At 36.7% G+C, this 18,298-nt stretch overlaps 1 protein-coding gene across 7 annotated transcripts in view; it reads left to right on the top strand.

Moving 5' to 3' along the window:
• Positions 1-18,298, top strand: part of LOC143253911 (serine/threonine-protein kinase NLK-like) — a 55,166-nt gene that overhangs the window by 8,711 nt on the left and 28,157 nt on the right. For 5 of the 7 annotated variants that reach the window (XR_013029892.1, XM_076508481.1, XM_076508480.1 and 2 more), the window contains exon 2: positions 14,483-14,612. Coding sequence is in view for 6 of the 7 variants with exons in the window: in XM_076508481.1 (XP_076364596.1) it covers positions 14,483-14,612 (130 nt within the window). In the remaining variant the exon portion in view is untranslated. Of the gene's footprint in view, positions 1-5,311; positions 5,333-12,229; positions 12,413-14,482; positions 14,613-18,298 lie in introns of those variants that run through there. The other 2 variants (XM_076508482.1, XM_076508483.1) reach the window with 2 other exon arrangements.

Genomic DNA, 18,298 nt, shown 5'->3' with positions numbered 1-18,298 from the left:
TACTATTCTATATACAGTAATATATAGAAAACGCTTTGCTGAAAATCTGTGTTTAAACTACAATTCACTATAACTGTTTGTTTCAGCTTAAATCTACACCATGCGCCATCTGCTCTCTGCCAACCGCGGAGAATCGAACCTCGAATTCGCGTTGTAATTACTAAATTACCCCATCAGGGAACGAGCTACAGTGAGAAAGTTGGCTAGGGCGTTCGCCTTACAATCAGAGGATTGCGGGTTCGAATTCCCGTCACACCAAACATGCTCGCCCTTTCAGCCGTGGGTGCGTTATAAAATGAAGATCAATCTCACCATCCGTTGGTAACAGAGTAGCCCAAGAGTTGGCGGTGGGTAGTGATGACTAGCTGCCGTCCTTCTAATTTCACATTGCTAAATTAGGGACGGCTAACGCAGATAGCCCTCGTTTAGCTTTGCCCGAAATTAAAAAGAAACAAACAAACGAGGAACGTACTCCAGGACAATGTTTCTCAGCCAGTTTTGCCTGTGTGTGAGCTTTGTTACGACCCCCACCACTACCACCACCATTATTTCTTCAAAGATAAAAAAAAACAAACGACAATTTTATTTTTGTAATAAAATGTTCACTCAGCACAGACAGTTCGCGACCCCTTTGGAGGTCATGACTCAACGTTTGAGAAACGCTGCTCTAGACAGTGGCGAATTTAAGATAATGTGGGCCCAGGGGCTACTACATTTTGTGGGCCTTACAGCTCATGTAATTTTACATAGAATAAAATTATCAATGGGCTCCTATTAAAACCATAGGCTGAACCACCTCTAGCCCCTATTTAAATACGCTACTGGTTCTAGGGCTAAAGTAATTATTTGTGATTTTATACATATAAAAAAAATAAAAATTGAATCATTGGAGAAATAAGGAAATTAATAAATTATTTAGGAGAAAATTAATATATATTTAAATTAATAAAAACATTATGCGTGAGTTCTTTTTTCCAGGAAGAAATACAAATAAGAATTTTCAAAAAAGACGAAGACACCGTAACAACTGCTGATATAACATATGATTTGTATTATTGTGTTCCAATCACTATCGTGTTTATTGTATCCCAGCCGCCCTGATGCATTCTAGATTGAGCGAAACGCGTCGTCGACAATGAATATTGCGAATATAGTAAAGCTGAAATATATTATTACTGTATACTCTCTTAAGTCTTTGAAATCCGTAATTAGCTAGCTAAAGAATGCAGTGTTAAAACTATAATAGGCCTAATATTAATGTCTTATGACAAGTAGAATCAGTACATTATATCATAATAAAATTGAAAATTGAAGAAATGTCATGAGTTTTACGCTCATTAATGTTGTTTTTAGCGCAAAGCCATGTTTTGCCCACCATAGCGAATCTAACTCCGTTAGTCAAGCGTTGTAAATTAGGAAACTTACCACAAGTTCGCCGTCGGGCGTACGTTTGGTTTGGTTTGTTTTGAATTTCGAGCAAAGCTACACGGGGCTATCTGCCTAATTTAGCAGTGTTAGACTAGAGAGAAGGCAGCTAGTCATCACCACCCACCGCCAACTCTTGGGCTACTCTTTTACCAACGAATAGTGGAATTGACCGTCACATTATAACGCCCCCACGGCTGAAAGGGTGAGCATATTTTGTGTGACGGGAACTCGAACCCGCGACCCTCGGGTTACGATTCGAGTGCCTTAACCACCTGGCCATGCTGTGCTCGGGCGTACGAAAGTTACAAAGTTACCAATTTATTAAAACAGCCATAAAATGAAATAAATTACCAATTAAATGAGTTCATCTTTGGTTGTATCTATTCGTGAAATCGTTAAAACAAATAGACCACAACACCATATATTCTTCTAAAGGATATTCATAATATAAGTGAATGGAACACACCAGCATAACAAAGTACGAAAATACTTGAGGTACCAAAAAAGACTTCATGACCTAAGGTTGAAATTGTGGCTAAAGGACACCAGACCACAAAATCGTGCAATCGATTCTAATATAAACAAACAGGCCAGGTGGTTAAGGAGCTCGACTGGTAATCTGTGGGTCGCGGGTTCGAATTCCCATCGTACGAAACATGCTCGCCCTTTCAGCCGTGAGGGCGTTATAATGTGACGGGTAATTCCACTATTCGTTGGTTAAAGAATCGCCCAAGTGTTAGCGGTAGGTGGTGACGAATAACTGCCTTCCCTCTAGTCTTACACTACTAAATTAGGGACGGCTAGCGCTGATAGCCCTCGTGTAGCTTTGTGCGAAATTCAAAAACAAACAGAAACAAAGATAAGGTTTTTATGAAACTATAAAAGAAGAGTTGTACCTTTTATTTACATTCAAACCTCAATTGTCCACATTGTATATACAGTTTTATTTTATAATTTTGGCTACTAAATTCAACCATGTCCTACATTATAGTATTACAGTACAATGTTAAGTACTATAAGTGTAGTTATTCAAAAGATTCCACCTTTTTACCAAATACGAATATTATGATAAATCTTAATTCACCCTGATGAAGCCATTATCTCAATTTTCGAACAATGAAATAATGATGCTGTTTGTTTTATCTTTACTGGAGTCGTAAAACAATAAAAAATACGTCCACGTTATTCACGCAACATTCTGGGTATTGAAGAAAGCCACTCTGTTTTTATTTGAATGTATTTTTTAGTTAACTGGATCTTGCATTATGTTAGCCTCAATTAATTATTTAATCGTGTTCATCCTAGGAAAATCAGGTGCATTGTGTTTAGTATTTTATTTACATAATTAAAATCAGCGTTATTACCCATGCTTGCTAGGGTTAAGTTGGATAACGGTGGTTTTAGCGATATGATAGATTATCCTGGTTCAACTTCACAACAATGATTGTTATAGATGTGGTAAATTGTCTGGTTAAACTTCACAACAATGGTTAGTTGAGGTATGGTAGATTATCCTTATTAAACTTCACAACAATGGTTAGTAGAGATACGGTAGACTATCCAGTTAAACTTCACAACAGTGGTTGGTAGAGATATGGTACATTATCTGAAACACCCATAACTGTAATTGATTTGATAGGCTAGCCTTTACACATATATAAGTGAGTGATAGGAATATATTGAATACGAATTATATGGTTCGTTTGAGAAACGTAGCGATTATAGTTTGCTTTGGTTTGTTTTGAATTTCGTCCAAAGCTACACGAGGGCTATCGGCGCTAGCCGTACCTAATTTGGCAGTGTAAGACTAGAGGGAAGGCAGCTAATCATCACCACCCACCGTCAACTCTTGCGTTACTGTTTTACCAATGAATAGTGGGATTGACTGTAACATTATAACGCCCCCACGGTTAAAAGGGCGAGCATGTGTGGTATGACAGGGATTCGAACCCGCGACCCTCGGATTACGTGTCTAGTGCCCTGAACACCTGGCCATGCCGGGCTAGGGATTATAGAGAAATATTAAGTTTGATTCGTTAAATTAACGACCATTCTTTGGTGTTTGACCCCACGATGTATTCTAATGTTTATAAGGAAGAACCTAATAAAGTGTTTAATTATTTACACTCGTTACCGGCTCAGTTTTATTTACTGCAAATAGTTACACTCTCGGAATCACCAACGAACAAATTTGATGTGCTCTCTTCACGGCTAAATGTAATTGTTACTGTCCTAACGTTTCGTACGACTGTTTATTTTCTCCTGTAAAATAGAAGCAAGGATATGTTCACTGATGAGAACGTTAGGACTCTTTAGTTTGAATAAAGACGGGAGACACCTGTCACAGGATACGCAAGTATTATTTTGGTTATTTATTACTATAGTAGTAAATTATTCGTGAAAATTCGTAGGGAATAAAACAAAAACAGCATATTTTATAATAACAGTTTTCATGTAAATTTGTTCAACCAGTCTTGACGACTCGCCAGTTCCATAACCTTCTCGTTCCCTGTTAGAAAACCTCAAGTATAAATAATTTCAAAAAGTTAATATGGATGCTTTCTTTCAACAGGGGCCGGCATGGCCAGGTGGTTAAGGCACTCGACTCATAATCAGAGAGTCGGGGTTCGAATTCCCGGTACAACAAACATGCTCGCCCTTTCAGCCGTGGGGGGCGTTATAACGTGACGATCAATCCCACTATTCGTTGATAAAACAGTAGCCAAAGAGTTGGCTGTGGGGGGTGATGACTAGCTGCCTTCCCTCTAGTCTTACACTGCTAAATTGGGGACGGCTAGCACAGATAGCCCTCGAGTAGCTTTGTAAATCAAAGACTAGATTAAGTCTCTACATTTTATTCTGTTTTTACTGAAACTTGTTCTGGTGATAAAGAAAAGTTGACAAGTAAATATTACCCCATTTTGTTCTAAGTTTACAAAGGAACCTAAATTTGGGCGATGGAGGTGGGTGTCCGATCTGTGTGTTTTTGAGATTATTTTGTTTGTTTATAATTATATCACTTATGCACCTTGTGAGAAAATGTTCAAAATACTTTGAAACTTTTTTTAAAGATGATGTCTCCATATGATACGTCACTTTAGTTTGTACACCAGTCATGGTTGTTTTATCGTTTATATGCGTTTAAAATATCATTTTTGGGTGAAATATTCGATGTAACACAATTATAAAAACTTAAATGGATTAAAATGAAAATGTTTAAGCCTAATATCAACCTAATATTGTTATGTTTGTTCGTAGTTGAGCACAAAGCTACACAATGGACTATCAGTGCTGAGGTCACCACTGTTATCGAAATCCAGTTGTAAGCGTTATGAGACTTCGGACTTGCTGTTAAGTCGCTGGGATCGTGGGCGTATTGCTATGTAAAAATTGTAAAAGTAACAGCGTGTATTACAGTTGGGTATTAATCATAATTTTAGTAAGAAGGTAATGCATATAGATGTTGAGATTGAATAGAGTGTGTAAATATTTTGTCTGTGAAAAAATGATAATCTGTTTAAATTACTTTAGATGAGAAAATATAATTGTGATAAACACGGAAAATATATTTATTCATGCACCATACCTATTTGTATGGCTTGTGTTTTACCATCATCTCACATTTTTATCGCTGTCACGATTCTTGGAATTTATTGATTTGTTTGTTTGTTGCAGACTTTGGTATCAGATTTATCGGGGATAGATGATAACATTGAATAAATGTCAGCTTGCATTCAGCGTTCCAGTACGTCATAATTACGCACAAGTAGCCCTTGAACTAGAACTGCAAGTTGAGTAAGACAACGCCATCTGTTGATGTTTGTCAAGGACAATATATATTTATTATGCTTGTTTGCTGTTGTTAAAAACTTAGTAAAACACTGATACGAAGACGTTTATTTCGGTACGTATATTACTTTCTTAAAGTGATCTTAGACGAGCAGGTATCTTAACATTTTGGTTTTCTCATCTTACATCTACGAAGAATATACATGAATCAATACTTTTCTTTGAGGTAACGGTTATCTCTGTTACCTAACTTAAAACATTCTAAGTCAGTAGGTTACATTCTTGTTTAGGGTTAGCGAAACCCATGTTAAATATATTTACCAAACGCTTATATTAGTTATCAAATTCTGACATTCTGTTACACTATACATAAATTATCAGTCTCAGCCACTAGGGGTGCTGATTATAGTATTTTTTTTGTTTTACTTATTAAATGTATCTTGCTACAGTAATAAAATAACTTCTAAAGGTTGCGTTTGCCCCTACACGAAGTGTGGCCTGAGACCAGACGAGTAGTAGTTTTTCAGACTACATCTGAAATTAAAAGTGTAAAATCACTCTGATATCTTTCGAAGCAAATGGTATTGAACTTGCTGGGTACGCCCAAAGAAAAATAAGAAAACAGTACGGAGGAAACACTCGGTTGACAGTTAGGATTTTGTTAAGACACTGCTGTGACTATAGTGTTCCTCCATTGGCAAGGCTAACTTAAGGAGGAGATGTATATTTAGTAACAAAAATAAATATTAAACGAAAATGATGCTTCTACGTCACGATGGCAGTTCATCCGAGTTCTTTAACCTGTTCGGACAATGACCTTCAATTTTAACGAGTTAGGACAAAGATGGATGTAGTGATGGGAAACAAGGAATGACACGTGGGTGTAAAAGATTTAAATCTCACGTGGCAAAACAACTTTAGGGAGAAGTCTCGCTGTTTGTTGTGTCGTCCATCTACGTTTTTAGAAACCGAACCCAGGAAAAATAATAATAATATGAAGCTATGTTATACATGAAAATAACAATAACCAAGTTATTATCAAGTTAGATCTCTTGGGTCCTTATAATAGGATGACGATAATAGCAAGTTGCATGATTTTAAATTTCAACAATGCATTGCTTATTTTGGCAATTAAATTAGTTTTGCTTGTAGTTAAGTACAAAGCAACACAATGGGCTACCTGTGCTCTGGTATGGAAACCCTATTTTAGCGACACAAGTCCTCAGACATACCGGGAGGCAAAAAAATGAGTAAAAACTTTTACTCTCCAAATAATAATAATTTTTATTTCAGCCGACGTTTCGCCACTGCAACTTCACCGGGACTAGTAGCACAGGAACATATGTTGTTGTTGTTTTGTATTTCCAGCCTTGCAGTGTTCACCAAAATTACTAGAAAACAACAAAACATGTTGCAAGATTTAAAATTCCAACAATACATTGCGTAATTTTGAAGTTCTACATTTCGTTACTTAGTTTCGACATAATCGATGCAGACCGCCGATCTTGCAATAGACGAGCCACGGTGCAGTCACTTCATGAACTACCATGGAAGAATATCAGGTATTCGCGAGTAAAATGATAAAAAAGATTATTTGTTTATTTTCTAAGAAAGGCGACAACGGGACAACTACGGCGTGGTGGGCATAACACAGATAGCCCGCTGTGTAGCAGTTATACCCAAAGCTCGTTCAAGTAAAAGACCAGGCTTAGCCTATTGGTTAATGTTCTGGAGGAAATGGTCATGGTTCGAGACCTGTTGGTCTCAAAGTCGCTCAGCTTAGCCCAAGAATTGGCATCAGGTGTTCCTGACCGTTTTCCTTCAAGTTTATTAACTTAGAATTAGAGACGACTAGACTCTTGTGTTGTTCTGTGTGAACTTCAGAGGCCAACAACAAAAACAAAAATATTCCTGTTTACGAGTATTAGATTGAAATCGAGTTTTTATTAGGGTTTGTTCCCCCAAAAAATGTCGAATTATATTTGTTACAAGAGTTACATGTAAGATGTTTGATAATGTTATCAGAATAGAAAACTCGCTGTCTGTCAATCCATTTTCTTGTTATTTTAATAGTCAGACTCTATTTACGCGGTTAATTTAAACCACCGCACGGTACTTACTCAGTTAACGTTATGTGACAAATATATCTATAAAACTGGGGTCAAATTAGTAGAATAAACTTATTTTACATCCATCATCACTTTCGTATTTGTCCCCAGATGGTCAGCAGTAATTTTACAGGCTTAAAATGTTAAATTCCCGTGCTTGATTCTACGCAGGTAGCCTGTTTTGCGACTTTACACAGAACAAAACAACTTTCGATTTTAAACGTTTCATAAAGGAACGTCACGAAGAATACAACATTAAATACAACAGTAGTAACAAGTTTAACACGGCTCAGATGGCCAGGTGGTTAAAACACTCAATTTGTAATCCGAGGTTCGAATCTTCGTCACACTGAACATGCTCGCCCTTTCAGCCGTGGGAGCGTTATAATGTGTCCCTCAATCCCACGGTCGGTGGTGCCTTTCCTCTAGTCTTACACTGCTAAATTAGGAACGGCTAACACAGATAGCCCTCGTGTAGCTTTGCACGAATTTCACAAAGAAACAAATTTTTTTTGCTTTTTACGTATTTGTGCAGTGATTTCCCGAGAAAATATGGCAGCAAATATCTAGAAAGACGTTGTTTCAAGAAAATACCTTAAATTATACCTACTATTATAAGCTTAAAATATTTAATAACATCACAATTTCCACGTGCAAAATGTATGACGTCATGAGTGAGATCTGGAGTAAAAAAAACAACAACAACAACGTCCTTGTTGTTGTCACATGTATTCTATATTCCACAGGAAAGAAACCAAAAACAGTTGGGGGCAATTGTTACCCCTTGACCCTCCAATATCTCGCCTATGTATGACGTCACAGCTATGAAGTACAAGATACCTGACGTCACATCTTTTCATATGTGTCATGTGAATACCGCCATTTTCAAAAATGTGCGTCTCATTAGTGGAGAGTTCCTATTTGGAGGAAAAGGTCTCATGCACCTGACCCTCCTGGATATTCAAAAATTAACATACCCAAATACCCACACAGAAGAAGCGAAGCGAAGTGTGCCTATCGTAAAAAGTATATAAATGCAGTATTAATATATTTCAGTGTATGAAAACCAAATGAGGTCAGATTATTTTTTCACAGAATTTCACGATCTTGGACATCAAAATTTTCATGGCTTTTCGGAATCCTCAACCTTTCTAAATTTTATTTAGTCGTAAGTATTCAAGATATGGTCCTCAAGGCTCAGAATAAAATGAGTTTCCTTTTATTACAGTTTTTTTTTCCTATTGGTATACAATTTATACGTTACACGGCCTCTACATGTAGGTGACCTTATTTTCAGTTACTGTGTCATGTCAAGCTATAGGCTTGAGTAAGATGTGTGGATCCGTTCTTTTGTTCCTCGATCCAGGTGGAACTGAAGGTGTATGACATAATAAATCACGTGGGTTATATTTTAAAAAATGACTAAAATTACAAACGTTGTTCATTTAAGAATATGCGATAAAAAGTCTAGCATTTTCCTTTCGATAATCACTTACCTGTTGCCCAACTGTGTTTTAAAATATTTTAATGTATAGAAATACTAGCCTAATCAATGAAGTATGATTTATGCTTCTTATTTTTCATGTTATATTTGATTTAAAACTATCATTGAAACTAATTTGCACTTAGTACACTTAGTAATTGATATTTAGGCTTGATCGATTATCAGTAATATTTATACAAAATTAAAATATAACCTCATTTTTGTACATGCTGAAAGTAATACCTGACGTGAGAAAAGATTAGATTTTTTAAACGTAAAAGAAACACAATATATATATTTTTTTTAACTAGAATATATTCGTTAAGAATGCTAGTATACTTTTACACCACTAGCTCGATTATAGTTTTAAATAAAGAATGTGGAAAAATTATTAGTTCTTTAAACTGATGTTGATTAAGCCTTGTTAACCATGTCTAACAAAATTTGATAACGTAAATAATATCCTTATCGAGAAACTATATGTCCGCTAGAGGGTCTGAATGTATTTACGGAAATAGTTCCATAAAAAGGCCTAAAGATTGAAACAGTTGACTGCAGCGATGGGTTTGTTGTAATGGTGTCGAGAGCGAATCGCCTGTTTATCATTATCGTGACCTATATAGTCCTTGTTTAAGAGTTTAAGATAGAGAAGTATTACACATTAACAGTTTACTTTATTCTGGGTCACAATTTAATTTAAAAACCAAAAACTGAATTTCATTATGTCTAACGGATTTAGTTAAATAATTATTATTCACGCAATTATCTTCGAGCTCGCCAAACATTACCACTGTTAAATCCACGTTTTTGTTTATTATTTATCGAAAAAGATAAAGAAAATATCTTCTTCGCTCTATCAACATAATATATTTATAACGCTCCCTGCTTGTGTTCAACTGTTCTAATAAGAATCATACAAGTCTATAAGTTTTTGTTGCTACAATATAGGTTGTGAGCAAATAAAACTTCAAAAGCGTGTTACAGCTTTACGACGTTTTTGTAGGACACAAATCGGATTGATTTCAATGGATAAAATAGTGTATGACAAATAATTGAATTTTTATTAAATAATTTTAGCCGTATATTTTTAAAAAATCGATATCTTGAAATCCAAAATTCTCAGATTGTTTCATTTATTTTCCAAGAGTTCATGTTTCTATCATCTTTGTTTTAATTTTTAGATAAAATGATAAATGTACATAAAAAATATTGTCATAACAGGGCACACACACACACATATATATATATATATCAATATTCTTTTTATCTTGATCGTGTATGAGTTTTTAACTAAATATATATACTCTTCAAAACAAGAAACGCAAAAGGGATATTTTTGTTATTTTAAAGAGAAATATATGTAATAACGTTACAAGCTCAGAGTATGTGATGTTACACGTGTTAAGGCACTGGTTGTCAGACCAAAATGACAATAAAAGTTGTGCGCTTTGAAAACGGAGGAAAACATCGGATTTTTCGCCAAAACGCATTCGTGTCCAATAAATTTGTTTGAGAGATCTGCATGTTCTGCAAGTGCAACATGTGCAAAATCCCTATAAAAGTGACGGGTTCTCGGTTTCCATAGCTCAGTGTTAAGCCACCGACACGCAACACAGTTACGCCAAGACTGACTGAAGCACAACACAACAACGTCATTGGTCGCTTGGAAGCAAGCGAATCTCGATCAGATGTTGCCAGAGCTGTGAATGTCCACCCAAGCACCATCACAAGGCTATGGAATCGTAACCAACAACATGGATCAACTCGTGACCGTCCACGATCTGGCAGACCTCGTGTGACCACGCCCGCACAAGATCGCAACATCCAGTTACGTCACCTTCGGGATAGGACCATCACTGCGACGTCTACTGCCTCAACCATACCAGGGCTGCGTAGGATTTCCGATCAGACCGTACGCAACCGTCTACGAGATGCAGGAATCCGACCTCGATGTCCAGTCAGAGGCGTCATTCTCACCCAGCAACATCGTCAAGCACGGCTACAGTGGACTCGGGCACATCGGGTATGGCCTCATCGACGATGGAGCCATGTTTGGTTCAGTGATGAATCACGTTTTATGCTTCGTAGGCAGGATGGAAGGACCCGTGTTTACCGTCGCCGATGTGAACGTTTTGCAGCAAACTGTGTGCAGGATGTTGACAGATTTGGTGGTGGCAGCGTCATGATGTGGGCTGCCATCGCCTACAATGCCAGAACAGACCTTTTGCACATTCGAGGGAATCTTACGGCTCAACGATACGTCGACGAGATTCTTAGGCCCCATGTGCAACCTATCATGGTGAACATCAAACACGTTTTTCAACATGACAACGCCCGTCCTCACACAGCCCGACTCACCACTGTCTTCTTGAGACACCACAACATCAACGTTCTTCCCTGGCCCTCAAGATCACCAGATTTAAACCTCATCGAACATCTTTGGGACGAGTTGGACTTCGCCTTTGCAGACTTTGGATGTTCAGCAGTGAATGTGCAAAGTTTCACACATGTCATACAGAACTACCCGGAATAAACTTGTTAACAATTTGTCTCATATTTTGCCTTTTGCGTTTCATTTTTTGAAGAGTATATTTGGTGTGGCTTACAGATAGTTTAAATTGTGAAAGATTCTATAGTCAAAAATTAAGAAGATTTCGACGAGAATGGTTAAAAATATCGTGTTTCTTAAGTTATCTAAGTGTGACCGTATGCGGGGGTTATAAAATGCATATTTCTGTTGAATCTGTGGTAAATATAAACAAACAAATTGATGTACGTCATAATAAAATCATGGGTTGAATTTGTAACAGACAGTGGTTTGTTTTCTGACCTTAGTAACAGTAATTTTAGCAATCAGAGCTGCATAATTGTTTTGTGTAGATAACGTGTATGTAAGCCAAAACTAACAACAGACCACACACAAGCAACAAGTATGTATGTATACTTGTGTGGGATAAAAAATAGAGAAATCTAAATATGTATTCTTTACTGTTAGTGCCCTAATAAAAACAAATAGAAAACAATTTGTAACATTTGTGGCTACCATTATAATTCAACCACCACAAGTGGTTAGATTTTTTTTTCTTAGTGTCCTTAGAAGAAGTTAAAGAGGGACAAGGCAATGATTTTCGAAACTAACGTACTGTGATACATTAATAGGCTAACCGTGTTATTAAAGCAGGTTTTACTAGTTCGAAAACTTTGTTAATTAACGAGATAGCCTTGATGACCGTAAGTTGTAAACGGTTTGTTATTGGATAAATAACAACATCGAGTTATATCGTCAGAGGGGGTTGGCGTCGCTCAATCATGGTTTCTTAACCTTCTACAAAAGTCGGTTATCAGTCAGCGGGAAATGTTAAAGAGGGTGTTGTAAATTTGGTAATCAAACGTGACCTGTCTTATTCTGTTCTTTTTCTTCTTCTTTTTTTTTTGAGTTGCCAATAACGTATGGAATCATAAATCTCTCTTATTTATATGCCCACTTTGTAAGGAACGATGTTTATATAAATTCCAGCTAATTAAGTGGAATCAACAGGCATCAAGTGCATTCCCCATTTTCCCTAAACAACCTGCTCTTCATACCAGCGTTACTGTTGCTAAGGTATGGGGTCAAAATATTTTTCGATACGCTTGATCAGTACTATTTAGCAAAAAGTTAGCCTAACACATGATAGACACCCCTCAATGTTATATTTTCTGTTAAGACGTCGGGAACAGACGGGGAGGAAGGGCACATGTCCCAATAATTAAATGGGGGCTTAAATATCGTTTCTTCCCCCAAATATTATGCTGACAGCAGTTTTTGTTTCATATTTTCCCATGCCGTCAGTCAGTCAGCTGACTTTGGCAGTTGAGATGAAAAGAGACAACAGTTCATGGATAAAGTTATGTTGTTAATAACTTTCTGTGAGTCTGTCGTGATGTGTATACTGGTCGTTATGTAAAACATTCGTATTATGTGTATGACTTGCCATTCTGTAGAACACGGTAAACAGTTTGATTTGTATTTTTGTATGTACAGTACCGAACCTTTTATTGTATAACAATATTTTAAAGTGCTTTTATTTAGATTATCAGGTACTTTTTATTAAATTATTCCCACCCCCTTTTAAGTTTTTTACGTTCCGATATTACTGAATTTCAAAAGAAGGTGGAACAAGTTATCTACTTTTAGACATGTCTAGTCCATTCGCATTATCACCACCGGACATCTTTATAATTTATTTCAAAGAGTATATCCTCGGATGAAATACATTTCGATCGGTCAATATGGAATCATTTCAGGCTTTTCAGAAATACTTTACCGTCCGTTATGAAACACGAAAGGAATTTTCATGCTCAGTGTTATATATGTTATATATCAAACCACCCAAAACATAAAAGTCGATAAAAATCAACAAATATGCAGAATATGAATCGTATGTGTTCCCATTGAATATAAAATATTTATTTAAACGGTGTTGATAATTAGTATTCGATGAGTTGTCAGTTTAGAGGTACCTTTTGCTAGAATTTTATAAACATAGAGCCCTTGTGGGGAGGCTTCCATATTTTAAATTTCTCCTACTCCCCTTCGAACCTCTGGGTGACCTTGGTGTTAATTGTTATACTGGAAACTACTGGATTTTTTTTTTTTTACATAAATTCTGAGTTTAACTATTTACAAAACAACGTTTGGTTGTTCAACAACCACGGTCACCCTTTGAATGGTGCAAGATTTTGTATGTAACATACAGTTGTTAAAAAAAAAAGAAGAGAAATATGACTTTGTTAATCACCAAAAAGTAAGATAAAAGACGCACGCGCTGTCAGATATATAGCTTGTTTCTTTGTTAAGCACAAAGGTACATAATGAGCTATCTATGCTGTAACAACCACAGGTATCAAAACCCGATTTATAGCATTATAAACCTTCAGATTTACTGGGTGCGGGACGTATGTATAGTACTGGAATAATAGGCTTAGCACTTCACGATCTGTTGTAGTTTCCTCGTTATTTCGTTCGAATCTTAATTTGTGTTAGATCTGTGTAGATCCTGACAATGCCGTTGTTATATTACGTATTCATGTGGTTTCATCTATAAGCATGTGAGAAAGCAGTATATAAACATTGTAATGGGTAATGGGGATAGACAAAACTGCAACCAGACATAATTATTTTTCGAACAGGGCGGTACGTCTTGTATACCGGAAATGACGTCATATAGTTCACAATACAGTTTTTACGCTGTCTGTGCGAATATCCAATGCATATTCTTACTTTTGTTCTGTCCCCCGATAGCCTAATGTGGCTTTGCTGTAAGAAAAACACACATACTTTGTAATTATAATTCGCACACCTAGTAAAGATACGACATTATTAGAAGTAACAATGTAGTGGGTTTCATTATTGCCTTACAAGTTTTTTTCTTGTGTTTTCGTGTTAGATATTGAAATCAAACAACTCACATTGTGATTAAAGATCTGTAAACAAATGTTCAGCAGTAGCTGTGCTAATGCAATCCATTATTTCTGTAAATTTTCCTGCCTCACCTTTTTGTGTTTATTAATTCAGAGTAAATTGCTTGATGTATAATATTTTATTTATAATATTGTATATATAGTTACGTAAATGTTAATCGCCAGTCAGTGCATCATTTGTAATAAAGTGCTGTGTATTTTTTTCTCACAGGTCAGTCACTGACCCTCGAGATGGGAAAAGAGTAGCTCTGAAGAAAATGCCAAACGTCTTCCAGAATTTGGTTTCCAGCAAGCGAGTTCTTAGAGAAATCAGAATGTTGTGTTTCTTTAAACATGAAAACGTAAGTCTTATCATACTTTCTACTCCAAAAATGTTTTGTTTCTAACTCTTACGGCCCAGCATGGCCAAGTGTGTTAAGGCGTTCGACTCCTAATCCGAGAGTCGTGGGTTCGAATCCCGGTCGCACCAAACTGATTGCCCTTTCAGCCGTGGGTGCGTTATAATGTGACGGTCAGTTCCACTATTCGTTGGTAAAAGAATAGCCCAAGAGTTGACGGTGGGTAGTGATGACTAGCGGCCTTCCCTCTAGTCTTACACTGCTATATTAGGGACGGCTAACGCACATAACGCTCGAGTAGCTTTGCGCCAAATTCAAAACAAATCTAACTTTCACCCTAGAAACGTTGTAATGCTAATCCTTACCCTAAAGATTTGACTTGAAATGACTTACGTAAGACTGATATTAATTACAGGTCATTTACTTAATCAACGTCGTATCATAACAGTCGTTACTCATGAAACCTGGTAATATAAATAGCGCTAGACCACTATTATGTCTGTCGTATCCCAGCCAGTGTGGTGAACCCTGGTATCGGGCGAAAGACCTCGCAGCGCTTGATGCGACTGTTGTGGTATGATTGATATATTACAACTCGCTAGTTCTAACCACGAAACATTTGCAGTAGATTTGTTGCCCTTCGTTTAAATTTCCATGCTCGCCATTTAAGCTACTTCTTGTTTCAGACATTGTGTGTCATGTCGTAACTCCTGGTTTATTTGAAAAATATTTACAAGGTCAGACAAACAAACTCACGTAGACGAAACTTTATTTAATAAAATTACATGTAAATAACAAAGTAAGGTAATGGTATTTGTAATAGTGTATATAGTATAAAACAGTTATGATATTTTAATGTATGCAAAGTTTTTACAACTTGAAACAAAGAAACTCACAAAAACGAAGAATAAAACACGTAGTGGTAAAGAAAAGGTAGCTAAAAGGTGTTTATAGCAGTCTATAAAACGAACCGAAACAAAATTATTGCAATGTAAATTAAATCTAAAGTTGTAGTGAAGACAAACTTAGCTTAATATACAGAAACGTCTGAGGAAAAACGTGATTTGAATGTGACAGGGTTGGATCAGAGGAAATGACATGTTTGAAAGGTGTATATACAAATATGAATAGCGTTAGCACCTGTAGGGTCGTCACAAACCATTAAAGGAAAAAAAACAAACCCTACCATAGTCATGGGGAATTGACAAATTAACCCTACACCAGGAAAAACTGGGTAACAATAGTTCTCCCTTCCCTTCTTTGCCTTTTGTCTCAAGACTTGCACATGCGCCAAATCATACCGTTCAGCTTTAGCAATTATTGGTACGTTTGAACTTAATCTTGGTCAGCACTCAGTTTCATTTTATCATAGGATAGTTTTCTAGTTCATTACGTTTAACAGTGAGTTGGATAAATATTTTACTAATAGAAATGTAACATTTAATTATGTAAGATCAAGTTGCAGTGTTCTAGTTTGAAAATCTTGTTTGTGGTACATTAATTTTGAAGTAATTACATTCAGAAGTTTTATTATCCTTTATAATCCTTTATATTCACTTCACATTTTTTATTTATTTCTTTTCCAAAACTCAACCTTTGAAGTTAAATAGGTGGTTAACTGGTTAAGTTCTAATAAGATAACTTCACAAATTAAGTGATTTTTACTAAGTTTAGGTTTGATTTGAATTTTGCACAAAACTACTCAAGGGTTATCTGCACTAGCCTTTTGTAATTTAGCAGTGTGAGACTAGAGGAAAGGCTGCTAGTTATCATCACCCATAGCCAACTCTTAGGCTACTCTTTTATCAACGAATAGTGGGATTGACCGTCACATTATAACTCCCCCACAGCTGAAAGGGCGAGCATGTTTGTGTAACAGGGGTTCGAACACGCGAACCTCAGATTACGAGTCGGGTGCTTTAACCACCTGGCCATGCCGAGGCTCTAAGTGTAGGACCTTTAAAGAATATCTTCAAGTTACAATGAGTGATGCAGATACACAAAAATTAAAAAATTTTGTACGTATTTCGTTGGTTTTGGAGTTCAGTATTTTAGGAAAAACACTGTAGTTATTCAAATAGATATAAAATGCACAATCTGTACATTTTAGAGACAGCTTTTTATTACGTGAATAAATGGAGTTATAGAAAAAAACCAACAAAACCTCCCTTTTATGTTTCAAACTTACACAGTTGAACCATACAAAACACGTGTTAAATCGCTATGTTGCTCCAACTCCACCTCATCCCGTACTCACTTGTAAGTCTGAGTGCTTATAACGTTAGAAATCAGGTCTCGATACTCGCGAAGGGCACAATACAACATTGTGTAGATATGTGCTTAATAATAACTGTGTTACACTTCGCTTATTTATCGAGTCAGAATCGTTTTGTCACCAACGAGGCTTTGTGGAACAATTAGAAAATATCGTAAATACGTTGTTACAAAACAAGTGGGACGGAAAGTCAAATTGCTGTCACACATGTGGAGTGATTGGCATATAGAATGTTTTCACTGCCATGTGTTCAGATGGTGTTCCTGACAAGGTACTATTAATCTGCAGAACAGTTCCTGCTGTAAGATTTCTTCATCTTATACCCTGATGACACGCGTTATGTTTTTTCAGTAGATCAAGAACTGTAGCACAGAAATTCCAGATACCTTGTATGGAGACAGTGTTGTTGAATCAGAAAAACAAAAGATGGTGTTTCATGTTGTTTAGTGGTTTCAGTACGCTTACCTGACAGTACGGAGTTTTCTCGACTCTCTTATGTTTCACTTAATATTACATAATTTTGACCAACAAGCATCATAAATCAAACGGAAAAAACCTTTACAACCGTGCCACATCTGAAATGTTTTATCATACACATAACGGTATTAAATTGTTTAAGCACTGTTACAGACACTTAAATAGGCACGTGTTGCCCGGCATGGCCAGGTGGGTTAAGGCGTTCGACTTGTAATTTGAAGGTCGAGGATTCGAATCCCTGTCGCATCAAACATGCTCGCCCTTTCAGCCGTGGGGACGTTATAATGTGTCAGTCAATCCCACTATTCGTTGGTAAAAGAGTAGCCCAACAGTTGGCGGTTGGTGGTGATGACTAGCTGCCTTCCCTCTAGTCTTACATTGCTAAATTAGGGACGGCTAGTGCAGATAACCCTTGAGTAGCTTTGCGCGAAATTCAAAACAAACAAACAAAACACGTGCTCTATTTATTGTGACAATGTGCTTTCATTTGTGACGTGTCAGATACGTACAGTAGTTGATTATCTGTTGGGCTTTGAACTATGATAGAAGTTCGTAAATATCGTTCTGTTATGTCGTTTGTTTGTTTTAAAGGTAGATTCGTGTGAATTATCTTGTTTATGGTTCCAAGAAAGGTACCTGTTTAAGGTGCGATGGACTGCTGTGTTTCTCGGTTTTTCCTGTTGATAAAGCTGTTCAACCTCCGTCACTACCTCCAGTGTGTCACTGGTAGTCACTCATGGAGTAGCATTTTTTTTCATACAGGAATCACAGTTCCCTTTGATTTACTAATATGGTTCAATGCCTCGAATATCCATTTATTCAAGGGCTATAGTGTCGTACCTTACACATTTATGTAATCCTGGATTAGAGTTTCGTATCTGAAGTCCTTGTAGTGTAACCCTACCATAAGTGTTCAGTTTGAGGGACCACCTGCACT

The sequence above is a fragment of the Tachypleus tridentatus genome, chromosome 6, assembly GCF_004210375.1.
Source record: "Tachypleus tridentatus isolate NWPU-2018 chromosome 6, ASM421037v1, whole genome shotgun sequence".
Taxonomy (NCBI): domain Eukaryota; kingdom Metazoa; phylum Arthropoda; class Merostomata; order Xiphosura; family Limulidae; genus Tachypleus; species Tachypleus tridentatus.
This window is presented reverse-complemented; position numbering and strand designations above follow the sequence as displayed.